Source organism: Mytilus trossulus, chromosome 8, assembly GCF_036588685.1.
Source record: "Mytilus trossulus isolate FHL-02 chromosome 8, PNRI_Mtr1.1.1.hap1, whole genome shotgun sequence".
NCBI lineage: Eukaryota > Metazoa > Mollusca > Bivalvia > Mytilida > Mytilidae > Mytilus > Mytilus trossulus.
In genome coordinates this window covers 78,522,247-78,542,180 of record NC_086380.1, presented here as the reverse complement: position 1 = coordinate 78,542,180, position 19,934 = coordinate 78,522,247, and the positions used below count along the sequence as shown (strand labels likewise).

The following is a 19,934-nucleotide window of genomic DNA, read 5'->3' as shown; positions in this document are numbered from 1 at the left end:
CACTAGTATAATTGCCACGTGTCAATATAGTCCGGAAAATAATTTCGCTGGCATTGTTGACCAAATACAAACTATACTATTGAATTTTACTTGATACCTTGCCATGCTAACAACTTATGCATACATTATTCCGTTAATGGTGCTATGTTTTTCTCCGAAATCTGCCATTTTGTGCACATGCAACCTCCCAGTGTTGCGGTATAGTTAATTACAGTCTGATTTGATATGCATATTTCATAACAAAAAAAAAATTCATGTTCTGAATATGTTATTTATTTGACGTAAACCAAATATCAATTATTATGTACACTTTAGTTTTCTTATAGTGAAAATAACATTTGTCATGTTGTAACATGTGCAACTAGCCATGCGTTTGATGAAATCGATGTACTACATGTAAGTTAGACTACCGATATTGTGCGTGGACAATATATTCGTTTATATTTAGTAGTTGATGTCTCATTTTTGCAAGGTGACTGACCACAACTAGTCATAAGAACACAAGAATAATAGATCCTCTATCATCCCGCAATGAAATTCGTTGGTACGTTATTGTTTGTTGGTGCTGTATTGATGACTGGTCAGACTGAAGGTGAGAAACTTTTATGAAATAAGAATAATGAATTCACTTCTTATGTTTCATATTGTCTATACATCAAACGATAGGATAACAACTGACATTATCCTGACTTGTTATATACTGTTTATGTGTTACATATTTGTTTTTTCGTTCATTTTTTCACATAAATAAGGCCTTTAGTTTTTTCGTTCATTTTTTCACATAAATAAGGCCTTTAGTTTTCTCGTTTGAATTGTTTTACATTTGTCTTATCGGGGCCTTTTATAGCTGACTATACGGTATGGGCTTTGCTCATTGTTGAAGGCCATACGGTGACCTATTTTAGATAATGTTTGTGTAATTTTGGTCTTTTGTGGATAGTTGTCTCATTTGCAATCATACCACATCTTCTTTTTTATATTTTAAGTAAGGGTTATCGTACCAATGTTGCAATTAGATCTCTGAATATAGTTTACATTGGCTCTAATATTGAATGTGCCATTAGCAAATTAAAACATAACTACATTTCATTATCTTTTGAGGCGAGATGTAAAGAGACACTGCCACGTTAATGTTTATCTCTATAGAAGTCGCTCCTCACTATCCTACTACCTGCCGATACATTTATATTTGGCATTGCACAAGTCATGTCTTCTTTGACTGTTAATGACGTTAAAATACTAAATCCCTGGGACCTATAGTTATAAATGTCTGCGTCATTTTGGTCTTTGCTAGATTTGTATTCATACTTTCTTTAACACTACCATTGACCTGGTATAATCCTTGTAAAATAATGTGGATGTTACTTAAAAATTACTTGATTTGAATATTTAACATGGTAGATGAATTTACATACATATACACCACCAAAAACACCCATAAAAAACGGGGAAATGGTGTAGGTAAAATACATGTAATGTTTAAACTTATCTTTATATTTCTGATGTTGATACGATTAAAAATGAATAAAAAGGTATTGTAAATGTCACTCGAAGGTGTGTATTTATCCTGTGGATTCATTTATTTTCGTGGGTACCAATTTTCGTGGATTGCGAAAAACTCACATATTCGAGGATATTTAAATTCTTTGTTTTGGAAAAGTGTGCATGCATACCTTTGAAAAATTTGGATTTCGTGGAACATTTAAATTCGTTGTTCCCCTGTTCCAAAGAAATCCACGAAAATTGGTATCCAACGAATATCAATGAATCCACAGTACAAAATATTGATCCGACAATACTTGATCATGTTTTTAAAACATTTATTACCATCGGCTACGCCTCATGCCTTATACATTCATAAAACATGACCAAGTAATATCTAATTTATAATTAGTACAGTTACACTAAACTTCTAATGTATACACTTCAATCCATGCCCTTATCAATCTAGAATCAAATTTAAAGAATTTCACAAAGTAAGTACAGTCCACATATGTCCACTCCTCTCTTTATTTTTTTTGTTAGCAGATAATTTGTGTATTACTTCCAGCAAATTGCTTCAGTCTTCGAGAATATAAGTTATGTATTGGTTGTACTTGACTTTGATTTAGCTAAAAGTATGTAAAAGAGGGACGAAAGATACCAAAGGGACAGTCAAACTCATAAATCTGAAACAAACTGACAAGGCGCTTTTTGTTTTGCCATCTTTGTCATTTCTAACACTGGTGGGTGATTAATTTAATGCAACATTTGTCTTATAACAATTCATATATTTATCATAATATTGCGGACCTCTTTTTGTATTGTTACGAGTTACAATTTATGACAAAAATAAGCAAAGACCCATCAAAACAACATCTGATAAACAAATTTAATAATACTTTTAGATATTTGGATGATATTTTGGCTCTCAATAATGACGACTTCAGTATGTATATTAATGAAATTTATCCTGGTGAACTCACTTTAAATAAAGCTAATACTAACAATGACCACTGCCCTTTCCTCGATCTTGATATCTATATCACTAACGGAAAGCTGAATACTAAAATTTATGATAAAAGGGATGATTTTTCATTTCCTATCGTTAATATCCGTTTTTAGATGGTGACGTTCCCTTGTCACCATCTTACGGTGTTTATATATCTCAACTTGTACGATTCGCTCGTGTATGTAACAATGTTTTAGATTTTAACGAGAGAAATTTATGTATTACTGAAAAATTATTACACCAGGGTTTTCGATATCACAAACTAGTCAAAACATTTACTAAATTTTATCATCGGTATAAAGACATCATTCGTAAATATAGCTCAACATGCAGACTTTTTATACGTTCAGGTATTTCACATCCAATTTTTTATGGAAATATTCTTTATAAAGCACAAAGGTGTCAGTATTCACCTCATAAACTTACAAAACCTTTGAATAGACTTATTAAGAAGGGATATAATTACGATACTGTTGTCAAGTCATTAAAGATTGCATATTTTGGCGTTAATATTGAGTCACTGATAAGGTCTTTGCGTCGGAACTAAACACATTTATTCTAAAAACAGTTGTTGGCATGACACGGGTTATGTTCTTCTCATATATGTTATGATGGTATGATACTAAACCCCTTACGGGAAGGATTGTGCCTGATGTTCATATGATGAAATCATAATCTTTCAGTCAGTTTAATTGAAGTCTGGAGCTGGCATGTCAGTTAACTGCTAGTAGTCTGTTGTTATTTATGTATTATTGTCATTTTGTTTATTTTCTTTGGTTACATCTTCTGACATCAGACTCGGACTTCTCTTGAACTGAATTTTAATGTGCGTATTGTTATGCTTTTACTTTTCTACACTGGTTAGAGGTATAGGGGGAGGGTTGAGATCTCACAAACATGTTTAACCCCGCCGCATTTTTGCGCCTGTCCCAAGTCAGGAGCCTCTGGCCTTTGTTAGTCTTGTATTATTTAAATTTTAGTTTCTTGTGTACAATTTGGAAATTAGTATGGCGTTCATTATCACTGAACTAGTATATATTTGTTTAGGGGCCAGCTGAAGGACGCCTCCGGGTGCGGGAATTTCTCGCTACATTGAAGACCTGTTGGTGACCTTCTGCTGTTGTGTTTTTTTATTTTGGTCGGGTTGTTGTCTCTTTGACACATTCCCCATTTCCATTCTCAATTTTATATCTATTTTGATAAGCAGTTTTGCCGAAAGATCAAGCTAAATTCTGGGTTTAGAACGTAAACTCTATGTAACACTAGCTTAAATTGATCACGTTTTATCTAGTGCAATGTGAAATGTGAAAATGGTGGCAAATGTCGCATGATTTTTCTTTTCTTTTGTAATAAGTTGATTAACAACTGTATTAATATTTTTTTTCTAGGTACGTAAACCTTAAAATAAGTTTACACTGACAAACCTGATCTTTGCTCAGCGTTCCTTATAAAATATTTAATATTCCCTTTATATGACAGCAAACGTTAACTGTGGTTGTATTAGGCGAGGAGGAAAATGTTCCAATTCCTCGGACTGTCCTACAACTGGAGGCGAACAAATGAAACTGAATGTAAATTGTCGTCAAGCAAAGGCATGTTGCAAGTGCACCGGTAAGTGTCTTCATCAACCTATTCACGAAAAGAAAGTGACTTTAATTTTGTATAAAAATTGAGTTTATCCATATAAAGGCTATCAAAGCCTTCACATGTTAAATTCTGCCAATAACTTGACCATAGGCTTGTTTTTTAATGTTTTGTTGTAAACTGTATCCAATTATTTTGTTGTGTTATTTCAAAGTTCAAACTCTCCATTTTTTTAAATTGATTAACATAACTGTTTGCGGTGCGCATATGTGATCATTATTAGGGACATACAATGACCAACAATTGCTTGTGTTTTCTCAAGTGAGAGGGTTAGCGCTATAGAACCAGGTTTAATCCACCATTTTCTACATTTGAAAATGCCTGTACCAAGACAGGAATATGACAGTTCTTGTCCATTCGTTTTTGATGCGTTTTATTATTTGATTTTGCCATGTGATTATGGACTTTCCGAATTGATTTTCCTCGAAGTTCAGTATTTGTGATTTTACTTTTTGCTACATGTATTTATGTCTATTAGCCTCTGATGGGAAGTTGTGGAATAGGTGCCATTAATCTTCTGGAGTTAAGTATGGTTTACAATCGATTCAAGATATTTTCTCTGTTCGAATAGAAAAAAAATCTACCCTTAGTTTTCTTATAATATTAATAGGAAGATGTGGTATGATTGCCAGTAAGACAACTGTTCACAACAGACCAAAATGACACAGACATTATCAACTATAGGTCACCGTACCGCCTTCAATAATGAGCAAAGCCCATACCGCTGTTTTAGACTGTAATGCTACGTTTTTAGGGTAAAAAACTTGTCACTACTTGTATGTGTTTAATTGTAGATTTGTTTACAAACTAACATCATGCTAATCCTAATCATTTAACTACGGATAGTCCTCTAATTCATTGTCTGTACCGATGATAACATTGTTTTGAAAAATAAACTCATCATAGATACCAGGACTAAATTTTGTATATACGCCAGACGCGCGTTTCGTTTACAAAAGACTCATCAGTGACGCTCGAATAAAAAAAAATAAAAGGCCAAAAAAAATACGAAGTTGAAGAGCAATGTGGACTAAAATTTCTAAAAGTTTTGCCAAATCCAGCCAAGGTTATCTATGCCTGATGTAGAAAAAACTAAGTATTTCAAAAATTCTTAATTTATGGATATAAACATACCATTGATAATTCATGTCAGCCCAAAAATTCTTTGACATTCGTCACATATTATTAAATCGCGCATTAGGTTTATGTGTTAGTGAAGAAAAACATCCATCTTCAAGATACATTTATAAGTATACCAGCACTTTTGTTCGAATTTGCGTTTTGACACTAATACACCATAATACTCACAATTTAGATGTAGTGTTTTGTCATTTTTTATCATTTATTTTTGTATCTTTCTAGCTATGTACAATAATTGTTTTTATATAAGCCCTGTGAATTTTTTTGATAGCATTTTAGTAAAATATTTCGTCTATCAACCATGTCAACTAAGTAAAATTGAACTATAGTTTAAATAAGTATGAAAATTCGTCATGATACTTTGCATCGCTGGATGAAACTTGATAAAAATTACTAGTGTTATCATTTTAATGTTTGAGCTACTGATGATGCACGGAGTAGTCCAAATTTCATAAATAACACACATTTATTATAGAAATACTTAGGCTTGTTTGTTTATGCCACGTTGTATCTAATAATTACTGAAATTTTACATATTTTCAATAATATTTCGACTTGAATGAATAACAACTTTGTGTTAGAAAATTTCGCATTTAACTATATTGTCCTATTTTTTTTTTTATCTCTGAAGCATGATGACATAACTGTATTTGTGTCTGTCTATTGGTATCCAGCAGACGTCGTAAAGTGTATAAATTAATGTTTACCCGCTTAATATATTTACATGTTTTAATGTTTCAATTTTTTATTACATTTTTCAAAACTTTAGATATGTGCCCAAAAGGTTCATCTTGTATTCCAAGCAACGCTACTTGTGATGGTGGTCTTGGCAACGTAGACTCTTCATTGTGTTGTGGTGATCAAGTTTGCTGTACTCCATGCACGTTTGACTCATATGAAATAGATAATGTTCTCAATATGCACGGTCTTCTTGCTTAACTGATAATCATATTACATTAAAAATTTAGAACAAGAACACACTTTTACTATTGCAACGACACGTTTATGAAATTCTCAAATAAAATCTCATCACCTAAATATTTGTAAACGAATGCAACAAAAAAAAAGACACATCACCGCAACAGCCTTTATCTTTATATATTTTGCCACACCCCGTTCTTTAAAAGTGCGATAACAAAACAAAACCAATTCAGCACTGATCTATATACTTAGACCATATATAGTACACTAGTGTAGTAGTTTTTATAATATTTTTTTTAAATTCTTGCAAATTTGTCTAACCCAAATTTATTTCAACAATGTCTATGTGAAGTATATATGTGTGCTACAAATGCTACAAATGGAATATATATTCGATGCAGAGGTTGTAATGTCCAAGACTATGACAGAAATGGGAAATACTCAACACTCAAATATTTTTTTTCTCTATATAAATGAAAAAATAAAATTGATTACCTTTATCTTTTACATTCAACCTTCCATTCAAATGCACAACATAAAGCACCGAATCCCGAAAAATGTTCCAGATAGCAAAAATTCTGGATGCGATAATAACTTGATGTTTCAAAAGAATAACAGTCGGCTTACCTAAATAATGCATGTTTAAATAAATTTTTCAAGAAACATTAATGCTTTCAATATTGCTTTTTTTGTACAGGTTTTGAGACTTCTGTGTGCAAGTTACGAGGTGAAGGCTCTTATTGTCAGGAGTCATGCAATGTCGGTGACATTATTAGACACACTTCATTTACATGCTGCGGTCAAGCCTGTTGTGTTCTTGATACTAGATCGGTAATCATTCTGTTCCTTATGCAAATCCTAAATAAAAATAGCTATTGCGTAATTCAGGTCCCGTTGTTAAAAAAATCGTTCGACAAATTCCTAAACCTTGTATTTATATCGATCTTTGTTCTAGACTGATGAGATTTGTCCTCTTGATAGTTCCGTAATTTAAGCGACTGTCATACAAGTGAAAAGTTAAGTTAGCTATAAAACCAGGCTTATCAGTCATTGTTTACATCAGAAAGCGTGTCATCCAAGTCAAAAAAAAAAAATATATGTGTTATACATTCGTTTGATGTGTTTGCAATTTAGAGATACCATTTGTTTAAGGTGTTTTAGTTTCGAATTTGTGTAAGTGGTCGGTTTTTTTAGGTTATTTTGCTTGATAGGTGAACATCGAAAGATAACTTTTGCTTTTACTTATTATTTTGCTTTTAACTGTTTAAATTTAAAATGGCTTTCTTTCCTTATAAGATTATCTTTAACGACTTATTACATAAGTTATGTATTCCTAAAGGAGTAGGTCCGGTAAGGACCGATTTTGGCCTCAAATTTAAGGTTCATCTGACGAAAGATGTTTACCACTTTTTAAACACTTAAGTGTCTATTTCATTTGATTTAATAATTTTTTGTGAAAGATTTTAACTGATTTAGTCATTACAAACGCTCCGATTGAAGCTCAAATATGAAAAATCTACCAAATATGCCTGAAAATGTCACTTTTAAGATGGTTTTTTTCAAAAATGAAAGTGGCCGCATCCGTGTTCATCCTCAACCTTTGTATATGTTATGTATTATTATCAAATACAACTTACATTTCAATATTTTGGATGAACACGAATGCAGCCACTTTAGTTTTACACAGAAACCGTCTAAAATTTAACCAAAATGCTAGAATGTGAAGATGTCAGTTATTAAGAATGACTTCATGGTGCTAGTACCGATATATGTACATCGTATTGTCAAAAACAGCCTATATTTATGTACATTACTGTCCAATAAATAACTAAAAGTATACATTTTAACAATTTTGTAAAACTGCTATATTTTGGGGCCAAAAAGGGGTCTTACTGGACCTACTCCTTTCTTCAAGTTTAAAAATCATGTGTATATATCCTCGAGATTTTGCTCTTTATGTATTATGGGGTAAACTATTTACATTGTATCGTATGGAAAAACACTGAACATTTGACACTTATTCTAAAACCTCACGTAACAAAATCCTTAAGGGAATTGAATAATGCTTTGAAATCAGAAAAAAATGATTACTTTTAATGTCATTATGTTAACGTATAATTTTTTTATATTGTGAACTAGTCTATTCATATGGTTGTAAAATTAGACTTTATTAAATGTTTTTAAAATTGAGAATGAAAATGGGGAATGTGTCATAGAGACAACAACCCGACCATAGAAAAACCCCAGCAGAAGGTCACCAACAGGTCTTCAATGTAGCGAGAAATTCCCGCACTCGGAGGTGTCCTTCAGCTGACCCCTAAACAAATATATACTAGTTCAGTAATAATGAACGCCATACTAATTATTAACATTTCTTCTATTTTCAGGGACGTTAGGAACATAAAGGTGTCAGAAGAAATGTTATGAGAAGATACTAAATGAACCTAAATGAAAAACGAAAAATGAAATAATAAAACATAGCATTACAATTGAGTAACTTTCTGACTATCTCTCTGATATGTGTTTCACAAACCATAGCATGCTACACGAGAGGAAATATATTTATTCCATTATCTACGTGCCCCAAGATCTTATTGCATATGTATAAAAAAAAACACAATTGTCAATCATCGGTACTATAGCCTGGCTCAATATTTTTTTTCTTTATACCGTTGTGTCGTTCGTGTTTTCTAAAAATTGTTACTGTGTTTTTCTAATTTTTGAGTGTGAATTCACATTACTATAAGACGTGTCACGGTAATTATCTATCCCAAATTCATGTATTTGGTTTTGATGTTATATTTGTTATTTTCATAAGTTTTTGTCTCATGCTTAGTCCGTTTCTGTATGTGTTATATTTGAATGTTGTGTCGTTGTGATCAACGTAATCAGTATGATATTTCACGTTTGAAAACAAACCGGACATAGCTTTATATTATAGTTAATTATTACCTTAGTTTGCTATAAATAAGTATCGAAATGTGCATTGTACATTATTAAATACAATATCAGTATTTAGTTCAAATATAATCTTAAATCAATCCTAATTCTATCTTATTCATTCAAATGTGACGTAATTTTTCATTTTTTGATGATCTGTTTTACAAATTCAAATGACGTGATTCATTTGTCATTTTTACAGATTTAAACTTATTCGGATGTGTCTTCTTTTTGCGTTGCAAATGTCTGGTTATGTAATGTATTTCAGTTGTTTCCTGTAATTAGTTAATACTTCAATTTTATCATGTACATCTTTTGTATAGTCATTTTATAAAATTTACTGTTTGCAAAAGTTTAAATCATTCTAAATAATAGGGATGTTTGGTAACTAACCGAAAACCCTGGCCGTTTTTGTTACAACTTTTTAGATTTTTTGGTCCTCGATGCTGTTCAACTTTGTACTTTCGGGTTTCAATTTTTTGTATCTGGGCGTTACTAGTAGGTCGGTCTTTTGTGGACAAAATTCACTTCTGGCGCATTAAAATTTTGAACTGTTGTTCGTGTGTTTCTTTGTCAATTGTTTCTCCAATTTCTTTATATTGTAGTCCTGTGGTGTTGTGTTGTCATTTTGATGTTATATTTCACATGGCCTTAAAAGAGGTAGGTTTGGCATACCACAAAACCAGGTTCAACCCACCATTTTTTCCTTTAAAAATGTCGTGTACCAAGTCAGGAATATGGCCATTGTTATATTATTGTTAGTTTCTGTGTGTGTTACATTTTAACGTTGTGTCGTTTGTTTTCTCTTATTTTTTAGTGTAAATTAACATTCCGATAAGACGTGTCACGGTACTTGTCTATCCCAAATTCATGTATTTGGTTTTGATGTTATATGTGTTATTCTCGTGGGATTTTGTCTGATGCTTGGTCCGTTTCTGTGTGTGTTACATTTTAGTATTGTGTCGTTGTTCTCCTCTTATATTTAATGCGTTTCCCTCGGTTTTAGTTTGTTACCCCGATTTTGTTTTTTGTCCATGGAGTTATGAGTTTTGAACTGCGGTATACTACTGTTGCCTTCATTTATCAAACCGATCTTATAGTCCCTTTGTTATGAACATATTTATATAATGTATCATTAACGCGTTCTATTGGTACATGTATGAATGCGTATGATAAGTCCGCAGCTTTTGGTGAACTTTAACAGAAGCATTTTTCCGAATTGGACAAAGACCAGAATGTCCATTTCAAGGTCACAGGAATTTAAAAACAGTTCTTGGTTTTCATTTTTATCATAAAAGAGGGACGAAAGATACCGAAGGGACAGTCAAACTCCATATTTGAGATATTTGTCATGTCTGGTGATGAGGGGACACCTGACGTATCAGACGACACCGTGTCCATGGTGACGTCTGTTTCGGACCTTTTTATACTGGCGACGTCCGAGCCAGTTTCCTGTTTGATCTTCGTAAATTCATGTTGTGGTTTTGCTACTGGGTGGATGATGTCCTCGGGGACAAAATGTTAACCAGCAGAGACTTCGACCCAGTGATTATAAAAGAGGGACGAAAGATATTAAAGGGACAGTCAAACTCCATATTTGAGATATTTGTCATGTCTGGTTATCATAAGGTGTATATGAAATTCTTCAATGGTAAGACTGATTACCTTAAATCTGCCAATCTAGTTTACAGGCATATTTTTGAGTTTATCTTATTTGGAGTTTAGTATGACGTCCATTATCACTGAACTAGTATATATATATATATATATTTGTTTAGGGGCAATCTAGGAAGACGCCTCTGGGTGCGGGAACGTCTAAATACATTGAAGATATATTGAAGACCTTCTGCTAATGTCTGTCCCATGGTGGGGTTGTTGTCTCTTTGACACATTCCCCATTTCCTTTCTCAATCTTATAGTCATCAGATTAGTATTGGTTTCATCTAGCAAAACTGACACGCCATTTTGGTCCTTATATGTGAATATATTATTGTGGGAAAAAATCAAACTAATAATACTGTTTGATACAAAGTCGCATAACAAGTAAGCTACCTAACAGATATACTCTTTTCGCATTAAAGGCGACCGTGAGGTTTTCAAGATCTCCATCAGATTATTATCATACCTCAATTACGCTACAATGTTCCATTTTAATGAATGCATAATAACAAAGAGCATATGTATTGTATATATAAAAAGCGTTATTATCCAACCTTAAATGGCAATTTTACGCAAAAGATTTATCTTAATAGGTATAATTCAATCTTACAAAACACATAAAATAGCCATACATCTTATGTTAAAAATCTCCTTTTATATAAATCTTCTTTAGCCACTGTAAAGCGTCCATTTGCACTTTAATAAATTCCTTGATATTTATAGCCCCTAGCCCTTTCAGTAGGTATATTATTAACATTAAATATTTTTTTCATCTAGTTTTTCTGTTTTATTAAATACTACTGATTTAGTTTTCTTTATATTTATTTGGAGACCCTTTTTATCACAGTAATCATATAGTTTATCAATACCCCTCTGTAGACCATCAGCTGTTTCTGACATCAATACTAAGTCATCTGCATACAATAAGCAATTAAGCTGTAAGAAATTTAAAATAGCAGATTTACAGGTCTCCTCAAAAGAGTTAAGAATATCATTTATAAAAAATTTAATTAAACAATTTTTGAAAACAAAAAACTAAATATATTTGACTGGACTTTAGAAGTTCATTTAAAATTGAGTCAAATTTAAAACCACTGGCTTGTTTAAATTCTTGTGAACTTAATCGCCTTTTCTATTTCTGCTTTTGAAATCAAATAATCCAGTTCAATAAATATTTTTTTTCTTTCCATGTCTTTTAGCTTATCTTTTTTTTTTAACCAACAGGATGGATTAGTGTCTTTTTCATTGAAATTTTAAAATAAGAAAAAATAAGCATCTGTTGACACATCAGATGTGGAATTCGCTGATAACTCATAAAGCAGTGCCCACTATTGACTTGGAGTATCGTCTTTTAAATTATCTAATTTATCTATTAAATCTTGTAAAAAATCCTTTATTTTTTTCTTTCTGTTTTTCTGTGATGTTTTAAAAGACTGAAAAAACATGAAAAAGATGACCTCATTACTAAATCAAAAAGATATTTTTGTAATAATTCATCTTTCTCATTCAGGTTCTTTTTTGAATTTAGATAATGAAGCATCTAACAATTGGGATTTTTCTTTACATTTTGATTTAACTTGTTGATTTTTAAGTAGGCTTTGTTTCAATGATATATGTACAGCTTCATAGAATATAGAATTAAGATCTTTAATAATATTATTAATATCAAAATGGTATTCAGTTTTATTACAATTAAAAACTGTTTGTTGCATAATGCCTGAAGATAATGCTTGCTGAAATAATACAATAGAGTTCGCATTCCATTTCTATCTTTTAAGAGACATCTGAGTTCAACATGAATCTCCTTTTATTTTACACTGTATTTTCAATAACACAGAAATCTCACATGATCAGAGAGGTCGCCCAATAAGTTATGGATTTTAAAAACAAAATACATTTGTTAGTACCTGTTCTAGTATCTAAATCACCTGCTAAAATTATATTTCAACTTTTATATAACTGAATATTTCTCAATATATATTTCCAAAGGTCAAACTTTTTTCTCATCTAGAGATTGCGTGTAAGAAGAATTAGAGGGAGGATTATGAATGAAACAAAGATATATATCACCATTTGTGCTGAAAAATATGCTAAAAAACATATGTAATCGCTAGTTTTGTGTTCTAAACTGCTTTCAAGTTTGATTTTACAACAACTGGAAATCCTCCCGATATTTTATTTGACTTTTTGGATTTTGCTCTTGATCAATACACTGAAATAATCCCATTAATAACTAATGATTTCTCCTGGGTACAATGTGTCTCCAATAAACAAACAATATCCCTTGTTTCTATTTCTCTTAAACATATATAGGCCTGATATTTATTGTACCCTTTATTTTTAAAACCATTTATATTCCAGCAACTGATATGTAATTTCGATTTCTTTGTGAATAAACATATTTTTTATACTTGACACAAAGTTTTTAGACTTTGTACATATAAAATCATATAGCAATGGCTAACAAGAACAATTACAATTATATAACATGTGATAATAAAGATATATCTTGTAATCTTATATTATATATTGACTTGTCTGAATGTACTAACAGTCACCAAAGAAAGAAATATAAAACTCTACATCAAAGCTTTTCACCTATTTACATACTTTCATAGACTACCTATCTTAAAGTTAGGCTTGTTTAAGATATTGTCTATACATTTTTCATTATACTTTAACTGACTTCTTATGAGTTATAACATTCATCATTATATTACTAAACATGCTTAGTTTTTAACATTTGTTGGCAAAACTTTTCTCTCCTGCATATTGTAGCTTTAATTTGTGTTGGCTCGTTTCAATGTTTGACGTCATGTTTTTAGTTAAGTGAATCTCCTTTCTAAATATAACATTCAATCAATACAGTCATGACATTAAATACCTAAAAATATGCAAAACAAATAATAAAAAATAAAATTGGAATTCAACATCATGTGATTCTTTAAACACTGTTTATATATTCATATTTAGTGTGTAGAGCTATGACAATATACCTTGAATATTAAACATAGACAATGCACTGTATTTTATATTCGTGATTGTTCTACCGACGCCCATTAGACATGTAGCTTGAATATTGAATGTCTTGCATTAGTAAATTCTGTATTATATCTGTCATGTGTTAAATCCCTAGTATATCTATCAGGTGTGTTATACATAGATCTACCATTTTATCTTGGCTCTACATAGTGATTTTGAGAACTACCATAATGGTTTTGAACATTCAAATGCCTACTCTTTTCAATCTTAATATTCAAAGCTTTTCGGAGCCCGAATTTCATGTTTGTTACAAACAAACTGGTTCCCTGTTTGGACAAATGAAGTCCATCAAAAATCTTCTGATTGCTTGATCTCTGCTAGAAAAACCAGAATTTTCACAAATAATTACTTAGGAATTTTCAAAAAAATGTATTGTTTGTCTGTTTATCCTTTTCATTTTTAGCTATCGAGTTGACAATTTATTTTCGATTCATGAGTTTGTCTGTTCCTCTGGTATCTTTCTTCCCTCATTTTGCATGTTACATTAGAAAGTAAGATTTTAAAACAAGCGAATATTTGAAATCCAATGTCAGTTCTATACGAAAGGGAACAATTGACAAAACTTCTGTTTTGGCACTATATACATTTATATATAAAACTAGAGGATTCCGCTCTGACAAAAAATCAAAACTAAGACTAAGACACTCCAGTATAATATATGTTAATGATCATCGATAATCTGGTCATATATAACGCAAACACTGTCGACAGATCACTTTATATACATATAGTCATTGACGAACGATGGACCAACACATTAATGATACATTTCATATTACCACTACAATATCTCCATATAATTTTAAAAATACACCATTAGCAGTTGTTAAACCAATTATATTGTTACAACATTTTGCAGTATAGTTGTTTTCTCAATTGTCTTTTTCCTCGATCCTCATCAGGTCAAAAGACTGAAAATTTCTTCAAATGGAAGATTCAGTTTATATACAGTGGTATGTGATCTACTATTTTATGCTGTTTAAACAACATTTGGAATTCATCAAGGAACTGCTAAATATGTCATAATTATCAATTTGGCATGCTCAATTTACGGAATATTCGTACTGGAGTTTTTATTTTCACAAATCTTTCTAAGCACCGTGATAACCATTTATACTTTCAACTTTGTGATTAGAAGTCGGAATTCGACATTAGGCAAGTGGGATGTTTTTCTACTTTGTCCTACAATTGAAATTCCCTTGGTTGAACTGACAACAGCAGCTTTCTTTGGCAAGTTTTCACCGAACCCATGGCCAGTATAGAGTACATACAAATGATTGTCTTTGGCATAAATCAACATACACACAAAGAAAATAATAATAATACAATCAGTGTGCTTGATATTTTCTAGACTTAACAGTCGTTTTACATGTTTTATCGGATATAATTTTTATTTGCAAACCTGGTTATTTTGTTGTTTATCCCTGGTGCACGTGATAGTCTTGTTTGTTTTCTAGAAATGTATGATGTAAGATACTACGTTCACCTACACAACAACTAAAACAGTTGACATATATCTAAGCTATTCCTGTTGATTAGCTGCCAGTTTATGTTTGAATATGAGTTTGAATGTTCTATTCGTATCTTTCGCTTTTGTTTTATACCAAATGTATACCTTAAGGCAACAAACATAGTCATAGGAAGATGTGGTATGAGTTATTATGTAAACATGCACGCCACGTATTGAAGTTGAACAAATAAACATATCAATATGTTCAGTAGTTGTCGTTTGTTTATGTAATTTAAACATGTTTTTCGTTTCTCGTTTTTTTTTATATAGATTAGACCGTTGGTTTTCTCGTTTGAATGGGTTTACACTTGTAATTGTGGTGTCCTTTATAGATTTTTGTTCGGTGTGAGTCCAAGCTCCGTTTTGGAAGCCGTACATTGACCTATAACTGTTTACTTTTATAAATTGTAAATTGGACGGAGAGTTAATTCATTGGCACTCATACCACATCTTTTTATGTAAAATATGTCTGTCCTAACACTCATTCAGATCAGATGTAGGTTAAGAAAGGACAATTTTCTGTAGGAATTGAGTGTTGCCTTCATGAATTAAATTATCAAAACACTTGATTAACTATTTAAAAGTCATAAATCTTTACATGAATATTTTGCGTGGTTCACAATTACAAAAGATAGTATATTCTACAGATATGACGTAGGAGGGGTTGTATGGTTGTAAATGAGACGACTCCCCACTTACAGAAAAAAAATGGAAATTCCGAAATTAAAGGAAAATTATAATCGAAAAGACCTTTATTATTATGAGGCTGACTTCATGCAGGAACTTCTTAGAAAGAAACATAAGAAGTTAGCAATATCCTTTAACTCGACTTTCCGCTATATAGCTAGATGACGTTCTTTCACTAAACAATTCAAAATTTGGTGACTATGTGGAACGCATCTATCCCATCAAATTGGAGATAAAGGATACTACAGATACAGTTAAGTCGGCTTCATATCTTGACTTACATCTAGAAATTGACAATGAAGGTCGGTTGAAAACAAAACTTTACGACAAGAGAGATGATTTAAGCTTTCCAACTGTGAACTTTCCATTTCTAAGTAGCAACTTTCCAGCAGCACCTGCATACGAGGTATATATCTCCCAATTGATACGATATTCCAGTGCTTGCATTTCTTTTCATGATTTTCTTGATAGAGGGTGACTGCTCACAAGGAAGCTATTAAACCAAGAGTTCAAAATGGTGAAGTTGAAATCATCCCTTCGTAAATTATACGGACGCCATCACGAGTTGGTTGACCGTTATGGAATAACCGTTTCACAAATGATATCTGATATGTTCCTTACAACTACAACCCCTTCCCTTTCATGAAACCTACCGAATTAGACTATTTACCGGATTTGTAATCACATAAGCAACACGACGGATGCCACATGTGGAGCAGGATCTGCTTACCCTTCCGGAGCACCTGAGATCACCCCTAGTTTTTGGTGGAGTTTTTGTTGTTTATTCTTTAGTTTTCTATGTTGTGTCATGTGTACTATTGTTTTTCTGTTTGTCTTTTTCATTTTCAGCCAGAGCGTTGTCATTTTGTTTTAGATATATGAGTTTGACTGTCCCTTTGGTATCTTTCGTCCCTCTTTTATTATGATAAAAGTATATATAATTTTTAGCAGCTTTAACATAAGTATATTTACATTCTAAGGGATGCATATACCTATTGTGTATGTCAGACATGTATACATCCTATTATCACTATTATATATCGGCTCATCATCCTGTCAAATATAATAAGGTATATGGAGTTTATTATTACTGAACTAGTATATTTTGTTAAGGGGACAGCTGAATGACACCTATGGGTGCGGGAAATTCTCGCTGCATTGAAGACCTGTTGGTGAAGTTCTACTGTTGTCTGTTCTATTGTCTCTTTGACACATTCCCAATTTCCATTCTCAATTTAATACACCAATGAGCTGATGTGTCTGACCAAAAGTAGAAATAAGAATATAAGCATTGACCACAACCGCTAGAACAGGGTATTAGATGATTTCCAATTTGTTTTAAATAAATTATAGGGACCGTCCATCAAAATGAAGAAAGTTCCCAGCGATTTTAGCAAAGACATTTTATGATTGATTATTTCAATACTTTTAAGTCAAAGGGAAGTCGTTCTTGGCAATTCAGTTATATTATAGTTCAATGTTTGGTCTTCAACATGGAGCTCTGGCTCAAACCAAAAAAAAAAAACAAGGTATTAAGAGCATGAACCAAAATGACTGGTGTATAAATCCATTCACACGGGAAAACGAATGATAGTCACCTGAATGTGATGAAATATTTCCTGGTCAAAATTCTTAGATATTATAATTCAAACGCGTTTGCTTTTTATGGACAATTGGTTTTGGTATATTTACTGACTAATGCAACCGCAACTTGTATAGGTTTTGGTTTTGGTTTTGTTATGAATGGGGTGACCATTTCCACTTAAGGAAAATCCGACACTGCATCAATCACTGATTGATCATTTTAGGGTTTGTAAAACGTTTTTATCTGTTAAATTAGTAATTTGTTTGTTTACTGCTGACATGCTGATGTGTATTTGTGCATTACATGATTTTAAATAATAGTGATAATGATCATTTTACCACAAAATATTTGATTTCTATACATGTTAATGTTTCTTTAGATGCCCTTTAAATGTCAACTTGACAAACATATGAAAAGCATATGAGATTGAAAACATTGCTGAAACAACTTTTTTTTACCAATTTTACTACTATAAATACAAGTCCAAAATTGTATTGGGTACATTTCCTCACTAAGGCTCTTCAAAAGGTAAGCAATTTTTTTTTGAAATTTTATGGAAGTCAATAATCAAGTGTAATATTTTGTCTGAACAAATGTATTAACTGTTAAATATGATCCTTAGATAATGAATAAAAAAGTTTATCACGTACTTATAACGAAATGCGTTGAATGCTCTTTTATTTAATAGGGACAAATTGAAACTTAAATCATTTTCTGCGATGTTTTGTATTATTGCGAAAATTACGATGCAGTAGGCCTAGGGTTTCAAAAGTAATAACTGATAGAATTATTTTTATACTAAAACCTATTATACGGTTGAAATCAGAACGTGTAGTACAATAATATTATTCAACACATCATTATATGTAAATCACCTTAAACTCTTTATGATCAATATCCATCCATACTCATCAATATCATGATGACAATTAAACGGTAAATTGTGAGTAGAAGAATCTGAACAATTTCTTTATATAGTATAACGGAACTCCAACCTTTCAGCCACCAATATAACGTCCATACTCTACCAATATATCCAAATTCAAAATAACGATAACCAGTTTTACAACTTCTCTAACCAGTTTAAATATATGTAGCTATGTTTAACGCAGGAAAATCCATATACTCTAACGAAAATAAATGCATGACCATTTATACATATAAAGATGTCGGAGAGTGATATGTATTCTGTTGATGTTTAAGTAAATGAATGTAGTATATTTTTCACTAAAATATTCAACATTAAACTAGCTAAAAAGATAACATTTAAAAAGATTGAACCTTTTTGTAGTGGTCAATTGTATCATGAATCAGGCTTTGCATATATATGGACAGACCCTTGAATCTATTTTGACAAGCATCACTGGTAGTATCATTCATGACATGCATTATACTGTCGATTCTATCCAAACTTTTATATGTTTCTGACTTGAACGGGCAACCTCAGTAAAGATAAAACAGTACATTACATCAATGTATAAGTCCAACTAATACCCCATCATTTTTGATCAGAAACACTGAAATAAGGTAGTATTCTAATAGATAATGAGTTCTTTCTGGAGTCACATTTTGGTAAACAAAATATGAATAACACCATAAGAAAATGCTTTTCTGTTACATTGCAAAACCCGTCCTTTATATATGACCAGTATTACTGTGATAAAGTACTCTTGACTGAAATGTGATTAAGAAAACATTGAAGTCCATCACAATGCATTTCTGCTTGTCATTGATATCACACAAGTAAAAGTTTTTTATTTCAATTTTATAATAATTACATTATATATATGTTTCATTTTATTCGTTATTTTGATTGGCTTACATCAATCTCGAGTCATTTTTTCATTTCATAATGAATTGCATAAATTGAAACATACATAGTGACACACGTTTTCACATTAAAGTGCACAGATAAATGAAAAAAAAAACACTTGATAGTTATAGTATTTTCGTGATCATTGCGAAGTATTAAATGCCCCTTTCAAGTAATTTCATATGGTTGTGTTTGCGTTGACTGTGCGCATTTTTTGAATAAGCGCTTTCACGCTTCGTGTTAAATGTACTTCGGCCGACACTTTTACACCCCGAATGAATTTGCAAAACAAGTATTCAATCCTTAAATCCATCAATAATGCAAACATAATAATACACTTATAATGCACACCTAACCATACACTTTAACCTCGAAAAAAGACAAATGTTGTTCAAACACATACATGTATGCATGGAGTTGTAGTTTAAATAAAGGCAACAGTAATATACCGCTGTTCAAAACTCATAAATCCATGGACAAAAACAAAATCGGGGTAACAAAC

The 19,934-nt window shown here is 31.7% G+C and overlaps 1 protein-coding gene across 1 annotated transcript; it reads left to right on the top strand.

Moving 5' to 3' along the window:
* Positions 1 to 389: 389 nt before the first annotated feature.
* On the top strand, positions 390 to 8,685 carry LOC134682152 (keratin-associated protein 9-1-like). Its single transcript, XM_063541727.1, has 5 exons — positions 390 to 592; positions 3,971 to 4,102; positions 6,045 to 6,155; positions 6,894 to 7,027; positions 8,584 to 8,685. The coding sequence occupies exons 1-5, from the start codon at positions 532 to 534 to the stop codon at positions 8,590 to 8,592; spliced, it is 447 nt and encodes a 148-aa protein (XP_063397797.1). The 5' UTR covers positions 390 to 531; the 3' UTR covers positions 8,593 to 8,685.
* The last annotated feature ends 11,249 nt before the right edge of the window (positions 8,686 to 19,934 follow it).